Source organism: Phaseolus vulgaris, chromosome 1, assembly GCF_051622355.1.
Source record: "Phaseolus vulgaris cultivar YP4 chromosome 1, ASM5162235v1, whole genome shotgun sequence".
NCBI lineage: Eukaryota > Viridiplantae > Streptophyta > Magnoliopsida > Fabales > Fabaceae > Phaseolus > Phaseolus vulgaris.
The window spans coordinates 17,931,295-17,950,378 of record NC_143498.1 but is presented as its reverse complement, the minus strand read 5'-3'; the positions used below and the strand labels follow the sequence as shown (position 1 = coordinate 17,950,378).

General features: G+C 33.6%; 1 protein-coding gene across 9 annotated transcripts; it reads right to left on the bottom strand.

The window, feature by feature from the left end:
- Nucleotides 1-1,141: 1,141 nt before the first annotated feature.
- On the bottom strand, nucleotides 1,142-18,982 carry LOC137813639 (phytyl ester synthase 2, chloroplastic). 9 transcript variants are annotated; one of them, XR_016519739.1, is made up of 14 exons: nucleotides 18,465-18,956; nucleotides 7,559-7,610; nucleotides 7,370-7,425; nucleotides 6,992-7,150; nucleotides 6,487-6,591; nucleotides 5,643-5,749; nucleotides 5,192-5,313; nucleotides 4,744-4,858; nucleotides 4,455-4,683; nucleotides 3,986-4,352; nucleotides 2,809-2,922; nucleotides 1,749-1,834; nucleotides 1,555-1,664; nucleotides 1,142-1,468 (listed from the first exon to the last, which is right to left on the bottom strand). XR_016519739.1 is itself a non-coding variant. In XM_068615997.1 (14 exons), the coding sequence occupies exons 1-14, from the start codon at nucleotides 18,787-18,789 to the stop codon at nucleotides 1,278-1,280; spliced, it is 2,040 nt and encodes a 679-aa protein (XP_068472098.1). In that variant the 5' UTR covers nucleotides 18,790-18,982; the 3' UTR covers nucleotides 1,142-1,277. The 9 variants fall into 9 exon arrangements, 5 of the variants coding, with proteins under 5 accessions (XP_068472098.1, XP_068472097.1, XP_090156874.1 ...); XR_016519740.1 differs by having other exon boundaries at nucleotides 4,481-4,683; XR_016519742.1 differs by having other exon boundaries at nucleotides 4,481-4,588.
- Between the last annotated feature and the right edge of the window lie 102 nt (nucleotides 18,983-19,084).

The following is a 19,084-nucleotide window of genomic DNA, read 5'->3' as shown; positions in this document are numbered from 1 at the left end:
TTATTAAAGCAAATACAATAAAAATGATTAAAGTGTTCCAACAACGAATAGTGATGTACTGAGCTAATTCCAAGTCATTTATAACACATGTTCCACACTTTGTATGATATGTGACAAGATAAAAATAGGTGTGATATCATTTCCTCTTCACTACCAAACAACAGACATTGTGTATCCCCAATTATACTAACCTACTGGCCAAATTATGATTAGTTGCAATTTTGTTTAGTAAAGCTCTCCATGCAAATACTTGAGCAGAGGGTAAGACTTTCAAACTCCAAAGTGTAATGAATGGATCTATTTTTTCCCTTGCACCACATTTTTCTAGCAAAGAGTATCGTATAAGTGTTGGTTTATGGGTCATTTGAAAGGCAACAATCCTCCTTATCTAAACGCAGGTTGTGTTGTGCAATACTATGCATGAACTCTGACACTTGAGGTCTCTCCCATTCGAACCATTCTCTTCTCCAATTAAACTCCCACACCCATCCTTCCTTGGACCACCTTCCAAACCAATTATAGAGATTTATTTTTAAGTATAGAATTACTAAACATTCTAGGAAACTTATTGTTTAGCTGAATATTGTCTGACTAAACATCCTCCCACAATTTGATTTTATCACCTGATCCCAGTTTCCACCCTACCTTAGACTCAAACCAGATATTTCCCTGCCCATCTTCAACCAATCGTTCCACCATCTAGAGTTGGTTTTGTTAATGTTTGATACAGTTAAATTTCTCCATGAACCATATTTCGATTCAAGAATATCATTTCATAAACCCCTCTCAGGGACCCCAATTTCCATTTCCATTTTCCCATTATTAAAATTTTCAATCCGTCTAACCCTAAATCCCCCTTCCTGTTCAGGTTTGCAAATGTTTTTCCAGTTAATCCAAACAATTTTACAACCCCAACCCCATAGTTTAGTAATCTTTTCGCAAATGAATATTGGGGCTTTGAAGAAAGAGATGCAGGTCACGTATGTCTCATTAAATCGGTAATAAATGCAAGTGTGTTGGTGTTCTAATGATAAAAAAAGTAAATAACTATATTCATTACGATTCAAAAAATAAATAAATTAATATTTCGTTGGTCAGAAATCCATATTAAGTTTTATAAACGTGAAACATATAAATGTAATTAAGAGAAGAAATTAAAAGGATTAAATAAAGATGAATCCTTTACAAAATCAATGAATATTTTACATTCCCATTTCCTTTTAGAAATTTTACAATTATGATGACTAACAAATGACCTTCTTTTGTGTGTAAAACAATCAGATTTCAAAAGTTGGAATTTCAGACTTAAAACCATTAGTGGCGTGGTATAACAGTCGATGCCCTAGAGCTCTGTAGGGGTCCATTTCTCTTTTTTCCTTCAAGTAAGTAATACATCTCTCAACCTCAGACTTCACTTCCAAATACAACTCTTGACATTTCTCCTTGTCTTCCAGTTCTTTTTCTCTTCCTGTCAAACAATATCTCATCTCATTAAAGCAAAGTTAACATCATTTTATCTACATTCTCACACCTGTAATATATGCATTACCATACCTTTCGTTTCCAATGGTTTTCCAAAATAATAGTAGAATCTCCCTGGAACTTTAGGCAAAATCAAAGGCAAATGCAATTGTTGATTTGCCACCTCACCACTTAAACCACGCCTACATTTTCAATATGCACTTTATACAGACCATAAAGAAGGACAATTTTTCATAATTTAGTATGAATAAAAAAACACAAGATACCTCAATTGTGGAACCTCATCTTTCAGACTCTCTATTTCAGACCTAAAATAAGGAATCTTCACCAAGTCATCATAATCAAAAACTACCTGAAAATACCAGATATAATTTGTTATGGAAATCCAGGTCTGGGAGAATTAAATTCATAGATTAATTAAGAAAAAAAAATAGGGATTTAGAGTTATAACTAACCTCTATAACATCTATAGAAAATATGAAAAGCCCACAATTTATAAATATTAGGAGAATTCAATAGTTAAAACTTTAAACACTTAACTAATCTTTATACATGTTTTGGCTTCTTTTATGTAAAACTTATTAAATCCATTTCTACACGTTAAACATTTCTTTTTCTCTATTATCATAACATTGTATATAGCAACCCTATGCTGACTATTAACCCTTTAAGCATTTTTAATTTAGTCTTTATTATCATTACATCATTATACTAACAATCCTGTACCTTTAAACTTTTAAGCATTTTTAATTTGGCCTCTATTCGTATAATACATTCCTAAAATCTATTCTATACAAAAAAAAAAGACGAATATTCATGTACATTTTTTATTCTAAGAGACTAAATGAAGAACAGTAACCGAATTATATATATATAAACTAATTTAATGTTTAAACTTTTAACTGTCAACATAGAATTGTTAAAAACTAGTCATGACAGCATAAACTAAACTTGTTTGCAAATGTAGAAATTGATTTAATAAATTTATGTGTAGAAACCAAATTGAAAATTTATGATATGAATTCGTGCCTCGTGTAAGGATTATATTGTGTTTATTCATAATTAAAATTATGATAAGTATAATAGTTTTTTTCTTATCAAGAAATAGGTCCTTTAGTTCACGTGCTTTTACAATATAACATTGCCTAATCCTTCAATGTTAGTGAAAAATGTGCATTTCACTCACAGCTAACCAAAATTAAACCCTAAAGTTCATAGACAAAAGTATGTAAAAATTATAAGTTTAATAGAATTATGCTTTCGATAAAAAAAAGTGCAATAACTTCATAAGGGAAATGATTGATTCAGAAAAAGACCAAAACTTACTTTACCAATATCATCTTCTCCAACTACACCAAAAGGGACAATTCTGGCTCCAAATCTTGCTGCCATTCTTACAAACTCGGATTGTTCAGGCCAGAATAACTTGTACTCTTCACCCTGATATTATTACAATGCTGGAGACTGTAAGTAGGTCTAAAAAATATAATGACACTCTTTCAAAAAAAAGCAATATATTTCAGAGCATAAATACAGAGACAGATAAAGTGAGCCTAAAGAATAACGATTATTTCTCATGAAAAAGTGTTCCCAAATTGATAAAGGATGTGAGAATGATACAATATGCACTTGGTTTCATTTTTTATGCCACATTTTTTGAAAACCAGAAGATACACCAACATCTTGTACATCTACAGTTGGTATTCCACCTTAACTCTGCATTTGCCGTAGACAAGACGGTGCTACTGCCAACATTGGCAAGTTGGATGTCAAGCATTTGATGAAGAAATCAATAATGTAATAAAATAATAAATATCATCTCCAGTGAACTAGTTCGAGTAATTTTTTAATGATAATGGGAAAGTAATAATTGGAAGCACATGGGTTTTCTTTAAAAATAAATAATATGGAATAAGCTTAGTAGGAAGTAAAAATTGGAGACCATGTCGTACGACAAGTTACTAGTTTAAGTTGTTGGAAACATCATATAGAAAGACAAAATAGAAAAAAATGTAAACTAGAGAATTCAGTTAAAATGGTTGAAATGGAGGAGTTTTTTCGGTGTTATCTATAGCAGAAAGGTGATACTCAAGCTCAAAGGAAAACTTTACCACGCAGCTATTGATAGGCCAAAAACTGATTTAGGTAGTTATAGTCCTGGATTAGGAATTTACTTTGTAGTTAATTTTATATTAATTTTGGATTACGTAGTTATATGTTTTAGTGTTGACATTTATAATGAATAAAAGATGCATAAGTTTACAGACTTGTAAAAGGGAATTAAGGTGTTAAATTGTTATTCCCTGTGTTTCGAAGGACGAAACGAAACTACTTGTTAGTGTAAATCTTGTGTGTATTAGAGGGAAACCATGTATATATACTTAAATCTGGCCCAAAAAACAGATTATTTTCTAACTTTATTAGAAAACCATCTGAGCTTATTTTTTGAGTCTAACAGATGAAATTCACTTGTAATAGACAGAGTTTGCTCATTTGGATTTACCTTCCTATGAAAAGCCTCGCGTACTCCTCCAGGATATAACAGGACATGAGACTTGGAAGATAAAAGCTTGAAGAGGTTAGTTGGTCCTACAGGGACAGCACCCATAATTCTGAGACTGTCAAAATAAGATATATCTGGCAATTTTCCTTTCTTAGATCTCATGAAAAACAAGGGATGTGCCATCGCTCTAACAAGGATGTTTCTTTCAGAAAAAAATCTACACAACAGGGGAACTGAGTCTAATCCCAGCAGCATGTGGTCGCCAACAAACAAAACAGGCCCCTCTGAAGGAATTCCAGCAAGGCCTTTTACAACCGTCCCATCCTCCAATGTTGAGAGCATTACAGTTGCCACAAGGTTATACAAACTGCAAGCATTACAAGTGAAAGGTGTCAATGGTATAACTAGTTTCATGATATACTACAATCAGTTAATCAATATATAATCAAATTAATCCAATTGTATTTACCTGTATGATTCTACTACTTTTCTCACCTCATCAGGCGTTGGGCGTATAAAATCAGATAAATAATCATGATATTTGCCACGGCGATAGTATGAAGTTCCCTTGATTATAGTTACCAGGTCAATGCTTCCTTCCTGCTAGTAGTGGATAGAGGCAACATATTAGGGTTTTTCTTCCTATTGATATTTGATATCTTTTTCTCCAACCAGAAGAAATGGATCATGATGCATGCCTGAATTTAAACACAATGTCAGGCATCCATTCAAAAAAGTTGAAATAGAGAATGCCATACCAAGAATAGGAAATGGCCACTGCAATCAAATTTACGAAGCTCGCATTTAGATTTAGGCAGTAACTTGAGTAGTCTTTCACCTTCCCGCTGACTAGGTAGTAGCAGATCATTTCCACTACAAGGGAAAATGACAAAGTAAGTTTCACTTCATACAATTGAAAAGTATGCAATGCAGTCAGGAGTGGGAAATTCCACTAGTGTCATCATTATATAATTTTGTTTTCCGATAAAATTTAAATACTTTTACCATTTAAGCTTTTATTTGTTGACCAAGTTAACCCATAGCAATTGATCAGGATCTGGTTAATAGATCAAGAGATTCTACCGTTTGCATATGCCTTACATTGAAGTCTAACTATAAGATACTTCACTACCAGCAGAGTTAACAAAGAACTTATGATTCAGTATTGCAACAGATATAAGATGTACAATGTCAAAGAGAATGAACCTGCAAAGTATCAAAGTCTGAGCTTTGATTGAATAAAGGCGTGAATGGGCATAAGCAGAAGCTGACTTAAGCATCTTTAGTTTCCACAGAAGTGTTTCTTTTGGTAATATGTCGGCAAGAATCTGAGAGTTGAATAAAGATTACATTTTCATATTGAAAGTAAATTAGAGTAAAGCTGAAACTAAAAATCAAGAATCCAAAGTATACAAACTTCAGTCAAGTCTACTTCAAAGTTCAGCATATTCCAATTTTATGAAGTTTTGGTTACAAGAAAGAAGAGAAAATACGGTGTCCAATTTGCAATTTATTCTTCTGGAAAATGCCTGGTGCATTATCATTACTTTTCATACAAAATGCTTCACATATTCAAAAGCATAAACAAAAGGTCACACGCTGTAGTTCCAATATAAATGTCTCTATTTTTGTAACTGAAGTGATAATTGAACATTACAGGCAGAGATAATAAGAAAGTTGTAAAATCCTTCACTAGCTCTCCAGCTGTAGTTTGTAGGGGAAGCCCTTGGACCACACTATCCAACACCATCCTCAAAGATTCACCTAATATTACGAGAAATGTTGAAGGTATTAATAGAGAAAAAACATGATTTTCTTGGTAAAAGAGAAAGAAAACATAGGTCCTTTCATATTTGTATGCTAAATGATCTTTTCTTAAAAATTATTCAGTGTTGAAGGATCTTGAAGCAAAAAATTTAGCATAAGCCCCTCATGACATAGAAGTTAAAGTACCTGCTGATTTAATATTCTAGTTAACTAAAAAAACTATGGTTCACAAATATTCAGTTAAAGATAAGAAAAAGAAACAAAAAATGGGAGACAAGTTAATGGATTAAAAGAAAGGAATTATGTCCATGATTTAAAGAATTGAAAAAATCAATTGACTAAGCAACAGTTACTCACTACTGAGACTAACACAACTGTTTGGTAATATAAAAGCCTACTCCAGTATCGTGTTTTAAGTTTCAAGAGTGGCCCTTTTAGTTAAAGTATTTAATCTCTTATATACAGAACAGCTTACGAGAGTTTTCATCAGAGGGAATAATAGCTTATTTTTCAAAAGTTCAGCTGCAAAAAGTAAGGTATCATTTAAATAAAATAAGATGAACTAAACACACAAGTTTCTTTTGGCTTGAATAATCATGAAAAAAGTAATTCAAGATACCAAAGAGCTCTTTAGGTGGAATTTGAACCTAAAGATGTATGCTATGGATCTTTAGAAATAAGTTGTTAGAAAAAGGAAAAAGCATAGCCTTCATTTCAGAGCAAGATACACAAACCTTGTGTCAATTTGAGAATGTTAGGCAGGCCAGGAGAGAGTGGATCAGGCAAAGCTTCCAATAATGGCGTTAGAAGTTGCAAGTCTGACCTGCTGAACGAAGTAGCTGCCAAATTGGGTACGGAAGGTGACATCAAGTTTCTCCATCTTTAATTGATATGCAGTTACAGAGAATCAACTTGAATAATATTGTACATTACATGTCATTCAAAGCTCTAGCTAGCTAAGGAGCTCATTAAATGGCATCTTTCTATTAGCACTAATGGTCCACTTCATCGACATGGTATTGAGTCCACTCGCTCACATTGTGGACTATTCCACATTTTTGGCTTTCATTTGTCAGAATATTAATTGCCAAATTTTACAGATCAGTATACATATATAACAGGGAATTAGTAGTTCCCTTCCCAGTGGCCACTGGAAATTCTGTCAAGTTAAACTCCTACTTTGAGTCATGTTTATGGTGCTGAATTTTCTGGAACAACAAAATTTAACTCGAAAGTTACCTGGGTTCGCCAAAATTAATACAAAATCAATATCAGGATTAAGCGCTGCAACAGCTAGTGCAAGGCATGCTCCTAATGATTCTCCAACAAGATATATGGGCCTGCTTCGTGAACGTTGATGTTCCGACCTAACTGTTTTCTCAACTAGTTTCACAAGCTCTGCAAGAGGGAAATATCCCAAATAATAAATTATTCTGGAATACATCATTCAAAGATTACATATAAACTAATATGTGATCCTATTTTTCAACACAATAAACATGCTCCTAAACATTTTAGGAAAGTAGAGGTAAAACAACAAAATAAATTAATGGTTGGTGAGAAAGAGTTTAATATGAGCATTAAGTAGTCTAACTAGGTACAGGAGAAAAAAAGTACCTGGAAATGGTGTTCGGTCTGCTACTGGGATATGCAAGCACCACGTATCAAAAATCCTTCATTCAAGAAAAAAAACAACAAAACTAGTATACCTTTTGGCTACAAATTCATTTCATCACCTAAAAAGTGAATTTCTAAAATAACAATTTGGTGAGTGCAATTTGGCCTTAACATTAAATGAACACAAACCTCCCCAGTTTCTGATGTTGTGAAATAAGTCCAAGTCCCACGCCATCAATCCCTGTAAAATTTAGAATGCAATTTTTGGTAACCTTGAATCATGACATGAAGAGGTTCTGCTTTTACGAATGAGATTTATAACTTTGGGTCATATGAATTTATATAGTTGTTTAACGTAGAGCTATCAAACCTTGGACGAGTTAAGATAAATAAACGTGACTTTCCGATGCATTCCATATTTCAAACAAGTAGAAAAGTTTCAATTTAGTCTTAATTTGAACCAATAGACAATTTGAAGCATATTTAGAATAAAATTGTAAATTCTAAAAATATATTTCTAACATGTTCATCGAGACAAATCTATTTTGAGAGTTGTATTTGTAAGATTAAAAATTATTTAATAGTGAAATAACCACTTGAAAAGTTATTCATAGTTATTTAAAAATTTCGATTAGTATAGGAGACCTGTACAGTGAAACTTTTTTGCAAAGACCATAAGATATTTATAATGTTGTACATTTTTATCATTCCTAATCCCACCATTAAAAGTAGTTTTATAAAACGTAGCTTTTAAATATTTTCCATGAATTTATAAGCTTTATAACTTACCAGAATGATTCATAGAAAGAGCATGCTTAAAAAAGGTAGCTAGATTATGAGAACAGAAGAAAAACATGCCATACGGTGTTTTAAAAACACTTTGAAAAAATAAATAAAAAGATACATAAATAAGAGATTATCATAAGTGTGTTTTACCACTTCATCATAATTTCATAATGATTTATATAAAAATTTAATATATTTTTAACTTAAAATATTATTTCCTTTCTAAAATATAAATAATATATGAAAAAAAAACTTCAACTTTTCTCACTGAATTTTATAGATTACATCATTTTCTGAAATTTAAAAGTTATATTATAGTTAACAATAAAATAATGACTTAAATAAGATTAAATAATTTATAAAAAAAATTACGATTTTATTATGGAATGCATTGATATAATTTGCGCCACACTATAATCTGTTCCTACCGGTTGCCCTAAACGTCTTTGTGCACTAACAACAACCTCCGCGTCCAAGAACCTCTCTACTCCCACGGTGCTTCCTTCTAGTGGATCACCTGAAAAACAAGAGACAAAGGGTGTTCTCGCGGTCGTTTGCACTCTGACGCTCAAGTCAAACTTCGGGCAATGAAACACCAAAAAACTCTAAACTCTGAGAGCTCTGTGTGTCCTTTTCGCATTAGAATTGCGTCCCTTATTATGTTGGTTGTTACCCTTTATATACTCTAGTGTTTCTGCCCTTTTCGCTGACTATAACTAGACTTACTGTAGGTGTGTCTTAGCGTCACCGTCACCCGCTCTGAGGGTCATCTAGTGCGTAAGACTCCCTGCCCGGAGTGCAACTTCCATGGGATGACCACTTGGGTGTCAACTCATGCACCCAATCTCTGGGCCATCCACCATGGGAGTGCCCTAGCTATCTACATGTCATGCATGCAGATCACCCCTGGGACGTGACCCTCCGTGATCTAGGCTTCTCCCTTACCGAGAGCTGGAATGTCGCTTGGAAACCACCTTTTTCAGCCCATCTTTACTGCTTGATTTAACGAGGTCTGAGGCCTCCACGCCCTTGGTCTTGATGCCGCCCCCTCCTCGGCTACCCTCACTCGCGAACTTCGTGAGATACTGGCCCGTCCTCCCATTCTTCCAGTGGATCCACGGGACCCCACCATAACTGTGATTGACACTGAAGTCCGAGTACTGGTCGCTTATAAATTTTAAATTTGATATCATAATTTGTGTAACATGTATTAGATTTTAACTTTACAAATCAAATTGTAAAGTTTGCATTAAATTAAATCAATTTATGACACCCTTAATTCGGCAAGGACAATTATTCTATTATTCGGTATGGAACCTGATAGCTTCACACTCTCATTTTTAAATTACAACTTACAACTTCATAAATTATTATTTTATTATAATATTCTATTTATATTTATTTTCATTATTATAATAGAATATTTTAATATAAAAAGTAATTGTCAAGTATATGTGGATAAAAAAGATAGGATCAAACAAATTTTTTTAATACAAGCATTTCTGCTTGTGAAGAGGACAAAATGACAAAATGGTACATTTAACCAAGCAGATGTCTTGTGTTGATAACTATAGTATGTTCCTTGTTTGGTCACAAATTTGAAGTTTTTTATTTGGTAGCTTTTATTTATGACTTTAATATGTATGCTACTGTTGGTATCTTTTTATATTATATATATTTTCGTATTTTTCAGCTGAAAAAAAATATTTAATATATGTACTGCTCGTACTTTTAAACCTTCTAAATTAGCTATCCGAACCTAATTAAAAGCAATCCTTTCCTTTTCATGAAGCAGAATGTTCACTACACAACATCAATAGAGGAAAATTTAACAAAATGGTGTAATCCATTTTTGAAAATTATATAAATGGGAAAATAAAAAAAAATATGGAATTGGATGTTTATGAGTTAAAGTACTTTGTTTTTTTTTTCTTCTTAGTTTTATAACAAAAAAGTTAGTAACACCGTGACAATTTTGGAAGAAGTTGTCTTCCCTGTTGACAATTTTGTATGGACACTAAATGAAACAGTTTTACACACTTTTGATAACTTCTATTCATACAACAGGTATCCTTTTATTTCCTCACATAACATCTTTTTTTCCTCACATCACATGTCTACAGTAATTATCACTTTACTCAGATTTTTTTCCTCACATGGCTACAACAATTCTTGAATAACAATGTTTGATCATATTAAGTTTGAATTTAAATTTAATATTCATTGATGTGGGTGGAGATTGCAACTGGTAACATTCACGATCTATTAACAATTCTTATTTAAATAGACTCCTACTCTTCTCCCATTCAACATTCTGAGTAAAATGTTTATTTAGTTGAGTCAATTTTCTAAGTGATTAAATGTGTCCATGTATCTTCAAAGGTCATTTCTCTCTTTATATATTTAGTGTGATATTATTATTTAATTTATATTATATTATATATGAATTTTGTTTTAAGATCTTACGAATATTTTTTTATTATAACTTTTTTAGTCTTATAATTTTTATATTATATTACTATATATTAATATATTTTTTTTGGGTCTTACTAATACTTTTACATTATATTATATATAAATATTTTTTATATTTTTCTATTACTTATTAATATTCTATATTATATTGTATATGAGTATTTTTTAAGATGTTATAAATACTTTTTTATTATATTTGTAATATGTAATGCTCGTACTTTTAAACCTTCTAAATTAGCTATCTGAACCTAAAAACACTCCTTTCCTTTTCATGAAGCAGAATGTTCACTGCACGACATCAATAGAAGTTCAGTAAAATGTGTTTAATCAAAATTAAAGTGACTAGTCAAACCAGTGAACTCCGCAAAAACAAAGAAAGCTAGCCATCAAAATCATACACGTACAAATTTTCCTCAGGACGTTTTCAGTGTAAGACTAATTTTCATATGAGAAATTATTTCCTTTTTTTTAATATATTCTCACGCATTCACACTCACGCACACAAAGTGAATTCACCACAAAAAAAAACTCTAAACAGTATTTATTTCCTATTTGGCGAATTCGCCAGAATATAAAACTAACCTTAAATAAACTCATAAAAAAATTAATGATTGATATTACATGCATATATCACTGATCATTAATATATTGTAAATATCAACTGTTAAATTTCCACATTAAAAAAAAAATCTTAATTGTTGAAATATAAAATATAATGTATTATAAATATAATATTAACTATATATTAAATTTCCCAAACTTATTTACTTTTTAGCTTTTTATTTAGTTCCCTGCACTTTCCGAATCTTATCAAGCGACTTACCGAATCTTATCTATACACTCACAGGTTTACTACCCGTTTAACAATTGTTTTTAAAAAAAAAAATTGTTAGGAATAGAGAGTTAGGGTTCCCAAATGGAACACTAGAGCAAGAAGAAGAAAAAAAAAATAAACAAGAGGAAAGGGCATACACGAAAATAAATAAAAAGAAATCTTACAATCAGATTCCATGTAAGACCATTTATAGACATTGTGCTTGAGTTCTTAAAAGCTCCCAGGGTTAATTTTGTGAATTCACATTTTTATGGGTGTAGGGAGGAACTTGGAGGGGCGTGGGAAGAAACACTCGAAGAATTTTTTTTTCCCACAATGTAGGGGTGACAATGTGTGTTGGCCCGCCCCATATTGGCCCATCCTGCATTTGCTTGCAAAATTTGGGTCGAGTTGGTCTGTCTCGCTTAAGTAATATGGGCTGAATCTATTGGTCTGTCTTGCATAAGGCATGGCCCGTGGGCCAGCCCACATAAGAAAATTAAAATTTTATCAAAAATAAAAAATATTAATGTACTTGTAATATATATATATATATAAAACAAAAGATGGAGGAGACAATTTTGTATTTTTTATTAGGGTGTTTCTTTCTATACCCCATTAAATTTCTTCTTGCACCTCATTGTTTTCAGAATTTAATTTCCTTAACACAAAAGTCAATTTTGGAAATGGAAGAGAACAAAAATATTCCAAAATAACTTTTTCGAAATCTAGATCAACTATTTTGGCTTTTGAAATTCGATTTCTAGAATTGATGTGGTGTAGGAAGAAATTTGAGGGGTACAAAAAAAATACTTTTTTTATTATTATGCGGGATAGCAGACTGACCCATCCTGCCCCATACTTAGGTTGTGCGGATAAAGGATTATGCGGGGTGAGTCTAAAAGAGGTTTGTAGACCAAAATAGTGAGCATGTCCCGCATTTTTCATAGTAGGTTGCAGGCTGTCTAGCACGACCCATCCTGCATTGTGACCCCTACCTCAAGGATTGAAATGAGAAAATTTCTTTTTTAGGTCATAGTAAAACTTCTAAATTGCATCTTTTGAAATTGATGTTTCTACTTGACCAACACCTTTGTCATTGTCATCCTTTTCCACTTTCACTATAATACAATCTAGAATGGCCTTTAGTTCTTTTTCTTCCATCTTGTTTTTTGTTGTAGAAGGTAAGTCAATAGCTACAACTGCCGCTCCCACATGCTTCTTTAGTTGTGATATGTGGAAAACATCATGGATGCGAGAAGAGCTTGGTAGATCTAGTTTGTAGGCCACTACTACGATTTTGTCAACTATTTTGAAAGGCCCAAAAAATTTAGGACATATATTCATGTTTGCCCTCTATGCTACAGAGATTTGCCTATAGGAATGAAGTTTGACATAAACAAAATCTCCTATGTCATAGGTCCTATTTGTTATGCATTTATCTGCCTTTTGCTTCATTTTATGTCGTGCTCAACATTTCCTCTCATTTAGCCAAACTACGATCCACCAATTCCATCTTTGATTCTCTTGGAAGGTAAGGAAGATACATTGGAGGATTTTTGCCAAAAAATATCTCATATGGAATGGCACAAGTGGTTCTATGATAAGTATTTTTGTACCACCATTCTGTCAATGGCAACCATTTGCTCCATCTTGAAGGTGAATCAACATACGCTCAACTTATATAGGTTTCCAAAAAATTGTTCACAATTTCAGTCTAACCATATGTTTGAGGATGATAGCTAGTTGAATGTTGTATTTGAACCCCTTGTTAAGCCATTAATTCTATGAAAGATTGAGTTACATATTTAGCTGTGTAAGGATGAGATAAGGCCATGAAATGCAACCTTACTCAACCTGTCTATCACCACATAAATCACTTGTTTACCCTAAGAAGTGGGTAAACCTTCAATAAAATCCATAGTGATGTGTTGTCGCACTTGTTCTAGAATTGGTAGTGGTTGCAATAGTCCCGGACAAGCAGTTGTTTCATACTTTGAACGCTAAGACTTCAGAATGTGAAATGAAAGTTTTAATGTCTTTAATCATTCCTTTCTAGTAAACCACCTAATGGAGAACCATCAAGTCACCACAACTTTGGGCTAAGAAGATCGAAGAATATAAAGCTTTGATTAGAGCATCAATTTCTAGAAGTCTTGTAAATTTGTATAGAGTAGTGTAGTTTGATAATTTTTGTGTAGGATTTAATTAGGCATTATTTGGGCTTGTACTTAGGTTTATTTTTCATGGGTCATGTATTGGGCCAATTAGAGTAGGGTGCAAATAAGAGAAAAGATTCTAACTAGAGTTATAATTGGGTCTCCTTGGACCCAATGCAACTCTAGGTCTTCAAGGGTGCACAAATAAATGACTAGAGTACAAATAGAAAGCATGGAATGGTAAAGAGGCTTGAAGGTTCATCACATGTCATCCCCTCAATGAAGAGGATTTCCAATAACTAAGAAGGGTCACTTGTCAACCTTTAATTTAAAAGGATTTGCTCCAATGAGAGCAGAATATCAACCACAAAACTATATAGAAGAAATCTCTTGGCTTAACTTGTATGAATTTGTAAATAGTAGAATAGTCTTTCTTTGAGCTTTGTATTTTTTTAGCCAATTTTTATAATAGGTTGAAAATAATCCCAAAATACTCTAAAAACCTTCACTTAACATTAAGGCAAAGGTTTCTAAAGCACCTTAAAAGTCTATACGATTTTAACTTGCCTTTATCTTTACCATGGTTAAACTTAATTAAGTTGAAGGCATCCAATAGACATTTTTTAGGAGCTTTGGAGCCAATAAATAAGAGTCCCTCCTCTAATATTTTTTAGACTTGGATAAATGAATATTGTTTTCTGAATTTTAAGTAAAATTATCTTAAATTCTATTCTTCCTATATGCTTTCTAGTGTACATAGAAATTCAAGAAAGTTGATCTAACCTCTTTCTTGACCTTACCACCTAAATCCACACGCCTTTTCCAATTCCTTCCAAACTCATTTTTGGTTCATCCTCCATTCTCCTTCAAGACTTCTACTGCCGCTATTACTCCTCTCCAAAACATAGGGTTGGTCATGGATTGGATTTTTCAAAATCCAATCTAGATCCAATCCAAATCCAAATAAATGGATTGGATTTAAAATCCATATCCATTTTAACTAGATCAAATTTATTTGGATTTTAAAAAAAATCCATTTAAAGTGGATTAAATCTAGATTAAATCCATTTAAAGTGGATTAAATCTAGATTAAATCCACTTTGTTAATTAGACTAAATCCACTTTGTCAATTACATTAAATCCATTTTCATATGGACACAAACTAACTTGGCTCGAACTAGGCCTAAGCCGACTGAACCTGAATGTAGACCAACTCGGCTCGACATCGGCCCGTGCCCGGACGGCTCGACATCGGCCCGGGCCCGAATGACTCAACATCGGCCCAACATCGAACGACTCGACATCGACCCGAGCCCAAACGACTCGACATCGACCCGGGGTCGCTTTGCTCGACATCAGCTCGGGCCAAAGCCCGAAATACTTGACATTAGCCCGGGCCCGCTCGACACGACATCGGCCTAAGCCCGAACGACTTGAAATCGGCCTGGGCCCGCTCAACTCAACATCAGTCCGAGCCCGGACGACTCAACATTAGCCCGAGCTCGCTCGGCTGGACATCAACTCGGGCCCGCTCGACTTGACATCGGTCCGGGCCCAAACGACTCGACGTCGGTCCGACCCTGCTCGTCTCGACATCAACCCGGGCCCGAACGACTCAACATGGGCTCGGGCCCGCTCAACTTGATATCGTCACGGGCCCGCTCAACTCGACATTGCCCTTGGCGACTCGACATCGGCCTGGAGCCGAACAATTCGACATCGGCCCGGGCTTGCTCGGCTCGAATTCGGCCCAGGCCTGCTCGGCTCAACATGGGCCTGAGACTTCTCGACTCGACATGAGCACGGGCCCGCTCGGCTCAACATCGGCATGGGCTCGCTCGGCTCGACATTGGCACGGGCATGCTCGGTTCGACGTCGGTCCGGGCCCGCTCGGCTTAATATCGGCATTGGCCCGCTCTTCTCGACATCGACCTGGACCTGCTTGGCTCGACATCGGCCTGGGCCTGCTCGGCTCGAATTAGTGTTGGTCCGATCATCTGGATATCGGTCCGGGCCCCCTCGACTCAATATCGAACCTGAAAGACTTAGCTCGACATGGGCCTGGACCGGCTCGACTAGACATATGCATGGGTCAACTCGGCTCGATATTGGCCCCGACTGACTCGGGTGGACTCAATATCGGTCACTCAGCTTAACTTGGCCTAGGGTTGACTTGGCTCGACTTTGGCCCGAAATGACTTGACTCGACTTTGACCCGTACTGACTCGATTCAACTTGGGCCCGGACGACTCAGTTCGACGTGGACTTGGGCTGACTTTGCTCAACCTGGGTCCAAATTGTCTTGGCTCAACTTGGATCGGGTCAAGTCAATATCCAACCCAAAATGCAATTTGGATAAACCACAAATGTATCCAATCTATATTTAATCCATATCCAATTAAATGAATTAAATTTAAAATCCAAAAATATGGATTTGGATTTGAGACAAATCTATTTAAATGGATTAAAATAATATAAATTTGAATAATTATGGATTGAATTTTGTAATTTGGATTTTTTCCACCTTACCAAAAGATAAGAACAACATTCCATCATTATGTGTCCTTTTCCTATCGAACAAAATATGCAGTGGTATGTTGAAATAACCTTTCACTCTTATATATAGTCCGGAAATTAGGCATTCCCGTGAGAGCACTAACTGGTATTTGAGGGTCCTGATCCGTTGGTGTAATTGATTCTATAGACATAAAATATTGGTCTTCTTCTTCTGTTTCTGAATTTCTAGCACATGCACCTGGAATTTCTTATGTGTGAGACTATGTTCTAGTATGTAAGGTTCATTGCATAAGTAGCAAAGGCCCTCAGCCCTTCTTTCGTTCATAAATGTAGTAGTCAATGTTTGGATCGAAATTGAGGTTTAACTATATCTGTGAGTTTGGATATTGTATTCTTGTCAATATACCCCGATTTATGACCCATAATTCCCTTATTCTTGGTAGCATAACTAGTACAATTGGAAATTGAAGATGTATCGATTGCTTCATACATTCTTGTCTAAAGAAACACCTTTTGTACTGTTGTAGGTTGGAACATACAAACCAGCATTTGAATGCATTTCTTTAAACCCTCAAAAAAGCAGCCAAGGGTATATGGTTCTAAGAGATTTAAACAGTTAATAATGACATTAAAGGTCATGCTAATCATCCATCATGGTGATTTGTTGTACTCTCATTTGGTCAACACAAATATCTCCAAATCCTTATCTAACCAAAGCGTTATAAGTCTTCCAATATAATAAAGAGAAATTGGAATACTTTGCTATTGTTGTATGCCACTGAAGGGTCCCTCAAGATGAATAATTGCTAATTGAACTTGAATATCATCAAGTGAGTTATCTATGAGAAAGAAATTATCACTTGATACAACCACTAGTCTAAGTAATCACCATAAACTTTGGGAAGTCCATTCTTAATATTTTTTAATATTTATATTTTTAAATTGAATTAAGATTAAGAAACTTTATTTTACTAATTTGGAGTATTTAAAATAATTTTAGTAAAATATTTTATTTAATTAAGATATTTAAAAAATAGTTAATACATTATTGAATTATAATAAAACTTTTGATAAGAGAACAAAGAATTATGTGAAACTAATCTAAGCGGGATAAATTTAGAGTTACTACACTACAACATTTCCGGTCGCTGTCGCCGTCACGCTCTCGCATGGAAAAATGCAAAAGATAAGCTCTTAAAATAGAGAGTAATCATAATCCGATTGGCTATATTCCTATTTTTAGTAAAGGAAAGAAAAACCTGAAAGGTTTGATAAATGAAAGATAAGAAAAACAAAACAAAGAAAGGAGTCAAAATGATTTTTTTCTTATCAGCAGGAGTCAAAATGATATGAAAAAGAAATTAAAGATGTCAGTATTACCAAAGTAAAGCGAAAAAAAAATCATTTATGAAATTTTATTTTATTTTAAATTTTTATTGTGCTAGATTATTTTTTAAATTTTTACATAATTTTTTATATATTAATACAATATTAATAATATAATTATTAAAAATTTATGAATTATATTTATAATCTAATCGTTATGTAAAAGTAAATAATAATAAAATATTTATTATAATTATTATTATTTACGTAATACTTAAAGTATAATTAGTTATTGTAGTTTTTTTGCAATTCTTTTATACTGAGGGTGGTTCGATAACAAAATTTATTCTCGTATATTAATTTTCTCTCTCTAATCTTTCAATTGTTTTCCGTCCGTATGCAGGGCATGGATGGAAACAAACACACATTATTTGAGCTTGCTTATGTATATGCCATTTTTCATTCTGAGTATTATTTGGCTTTTATGCATTTTTCATTCTGACTATTATTTGGCTTTATGCATTTTTCAGAAGAATAGTGATAATTTGACACCTAATTTTTTTTTTCTAAATTACACACTTTCTTTGAGTGTTAGATTACTTATGTGATAGAGATATTTTTATAAAATAATAGACATAAAATAAGATGAATGCAATTTGGAGGATTGGATTTCAAATTATCACTACTCTTCCATAATAGTTTTTTTTACGCAAATAATTAAGAATATGTTAATAATATTTCTGATCAGAGCAGAGCACATAAATAACGGAAAAGATAGTACAAAATAAAAGATTAATAAATTATTTAATTATTACGTTTTACATAATTAATTCAATGAAACACAATTAAATGAAAAGAGAAAGTTTTAATTTAAAAAATACAGAAAATAATTGTAAAATGACAATAGAAATTAATTATAAATTTAATGTTAATTAATTAAATTAATCAATTTATTCAAATGATAAATTAATTGAGTAACAAAAAGGAAAATAAAATGATGAGAAGAAAAAATACTTACCCGGCAAAAAGAGCAGAAGAGGAGAGCTATCCAAACGCGGAGCGCACTCCAACGGCGAAAACCACCGCGGCGGACCACCGTCCGGTACGATCAACTCCTTCGATTGCTCCAAATATTCCTTCCAACCGTTCATGCATCGCTCATCCTTCTCTTTCTTCTCTTCTGCGCGCCTCACCTCTGCCGTCGCCGCAGGAGCACGCTCCCCCGACATCGTGAGCCGCGTAGTAATAATTGAGGTCCGGTAGGAATTCGGTTTTCCGACCGGCGACGGCGGATCACCGCTGAAGGACGCGGGGGGAAAGAGACAGGCTGCGGTGGTTGCCATGGCGGTGGAAGATTCGAAAATATATGAACAGGTTTGAGGAAGTTACTAAGGTAACCGAAGAGAGAACAAAGAGTTTGTGAGTGTAACAACAAATGAGGACTCTATTATTTATATTTAGAGAACGAAAATCTGAGAAAGAAGTGAAATGTATTAAATTAGAGTACCATGAAACTGTTAGAGGAAAATGGACACTTAAATTTAACTAAGACATTCAAATATATTAAAATTTGAATTAATCATATTTTAAATTATTTAACTTTTAAATATTTTCTTTTAATAAAATAATTTTAATTTA

Coding starts and splice junctions, on each gene's coding strand:
- LOC137813639 (XM_068615996.1), bottom strand. CDS start 18,789: ATGGCAACCACCGCAGCCTGTCTCTTTCCCCCCGCGTCCTTCAGCGGT. Junction 7,426..7,558: donor CAACATCAGAAACTGGGGAG/GTTTGTGTTCAT, acceptor TCTTGAATGAAG/GATTTTTGATACGTGGTGCT. Junction 4,353..4,454: donor AAAGTAGTAGAATCATACAG/GTAAATACAATT, acceptor TAATGCTTGCAG/TTTGTATAACCTTGTGGCAA.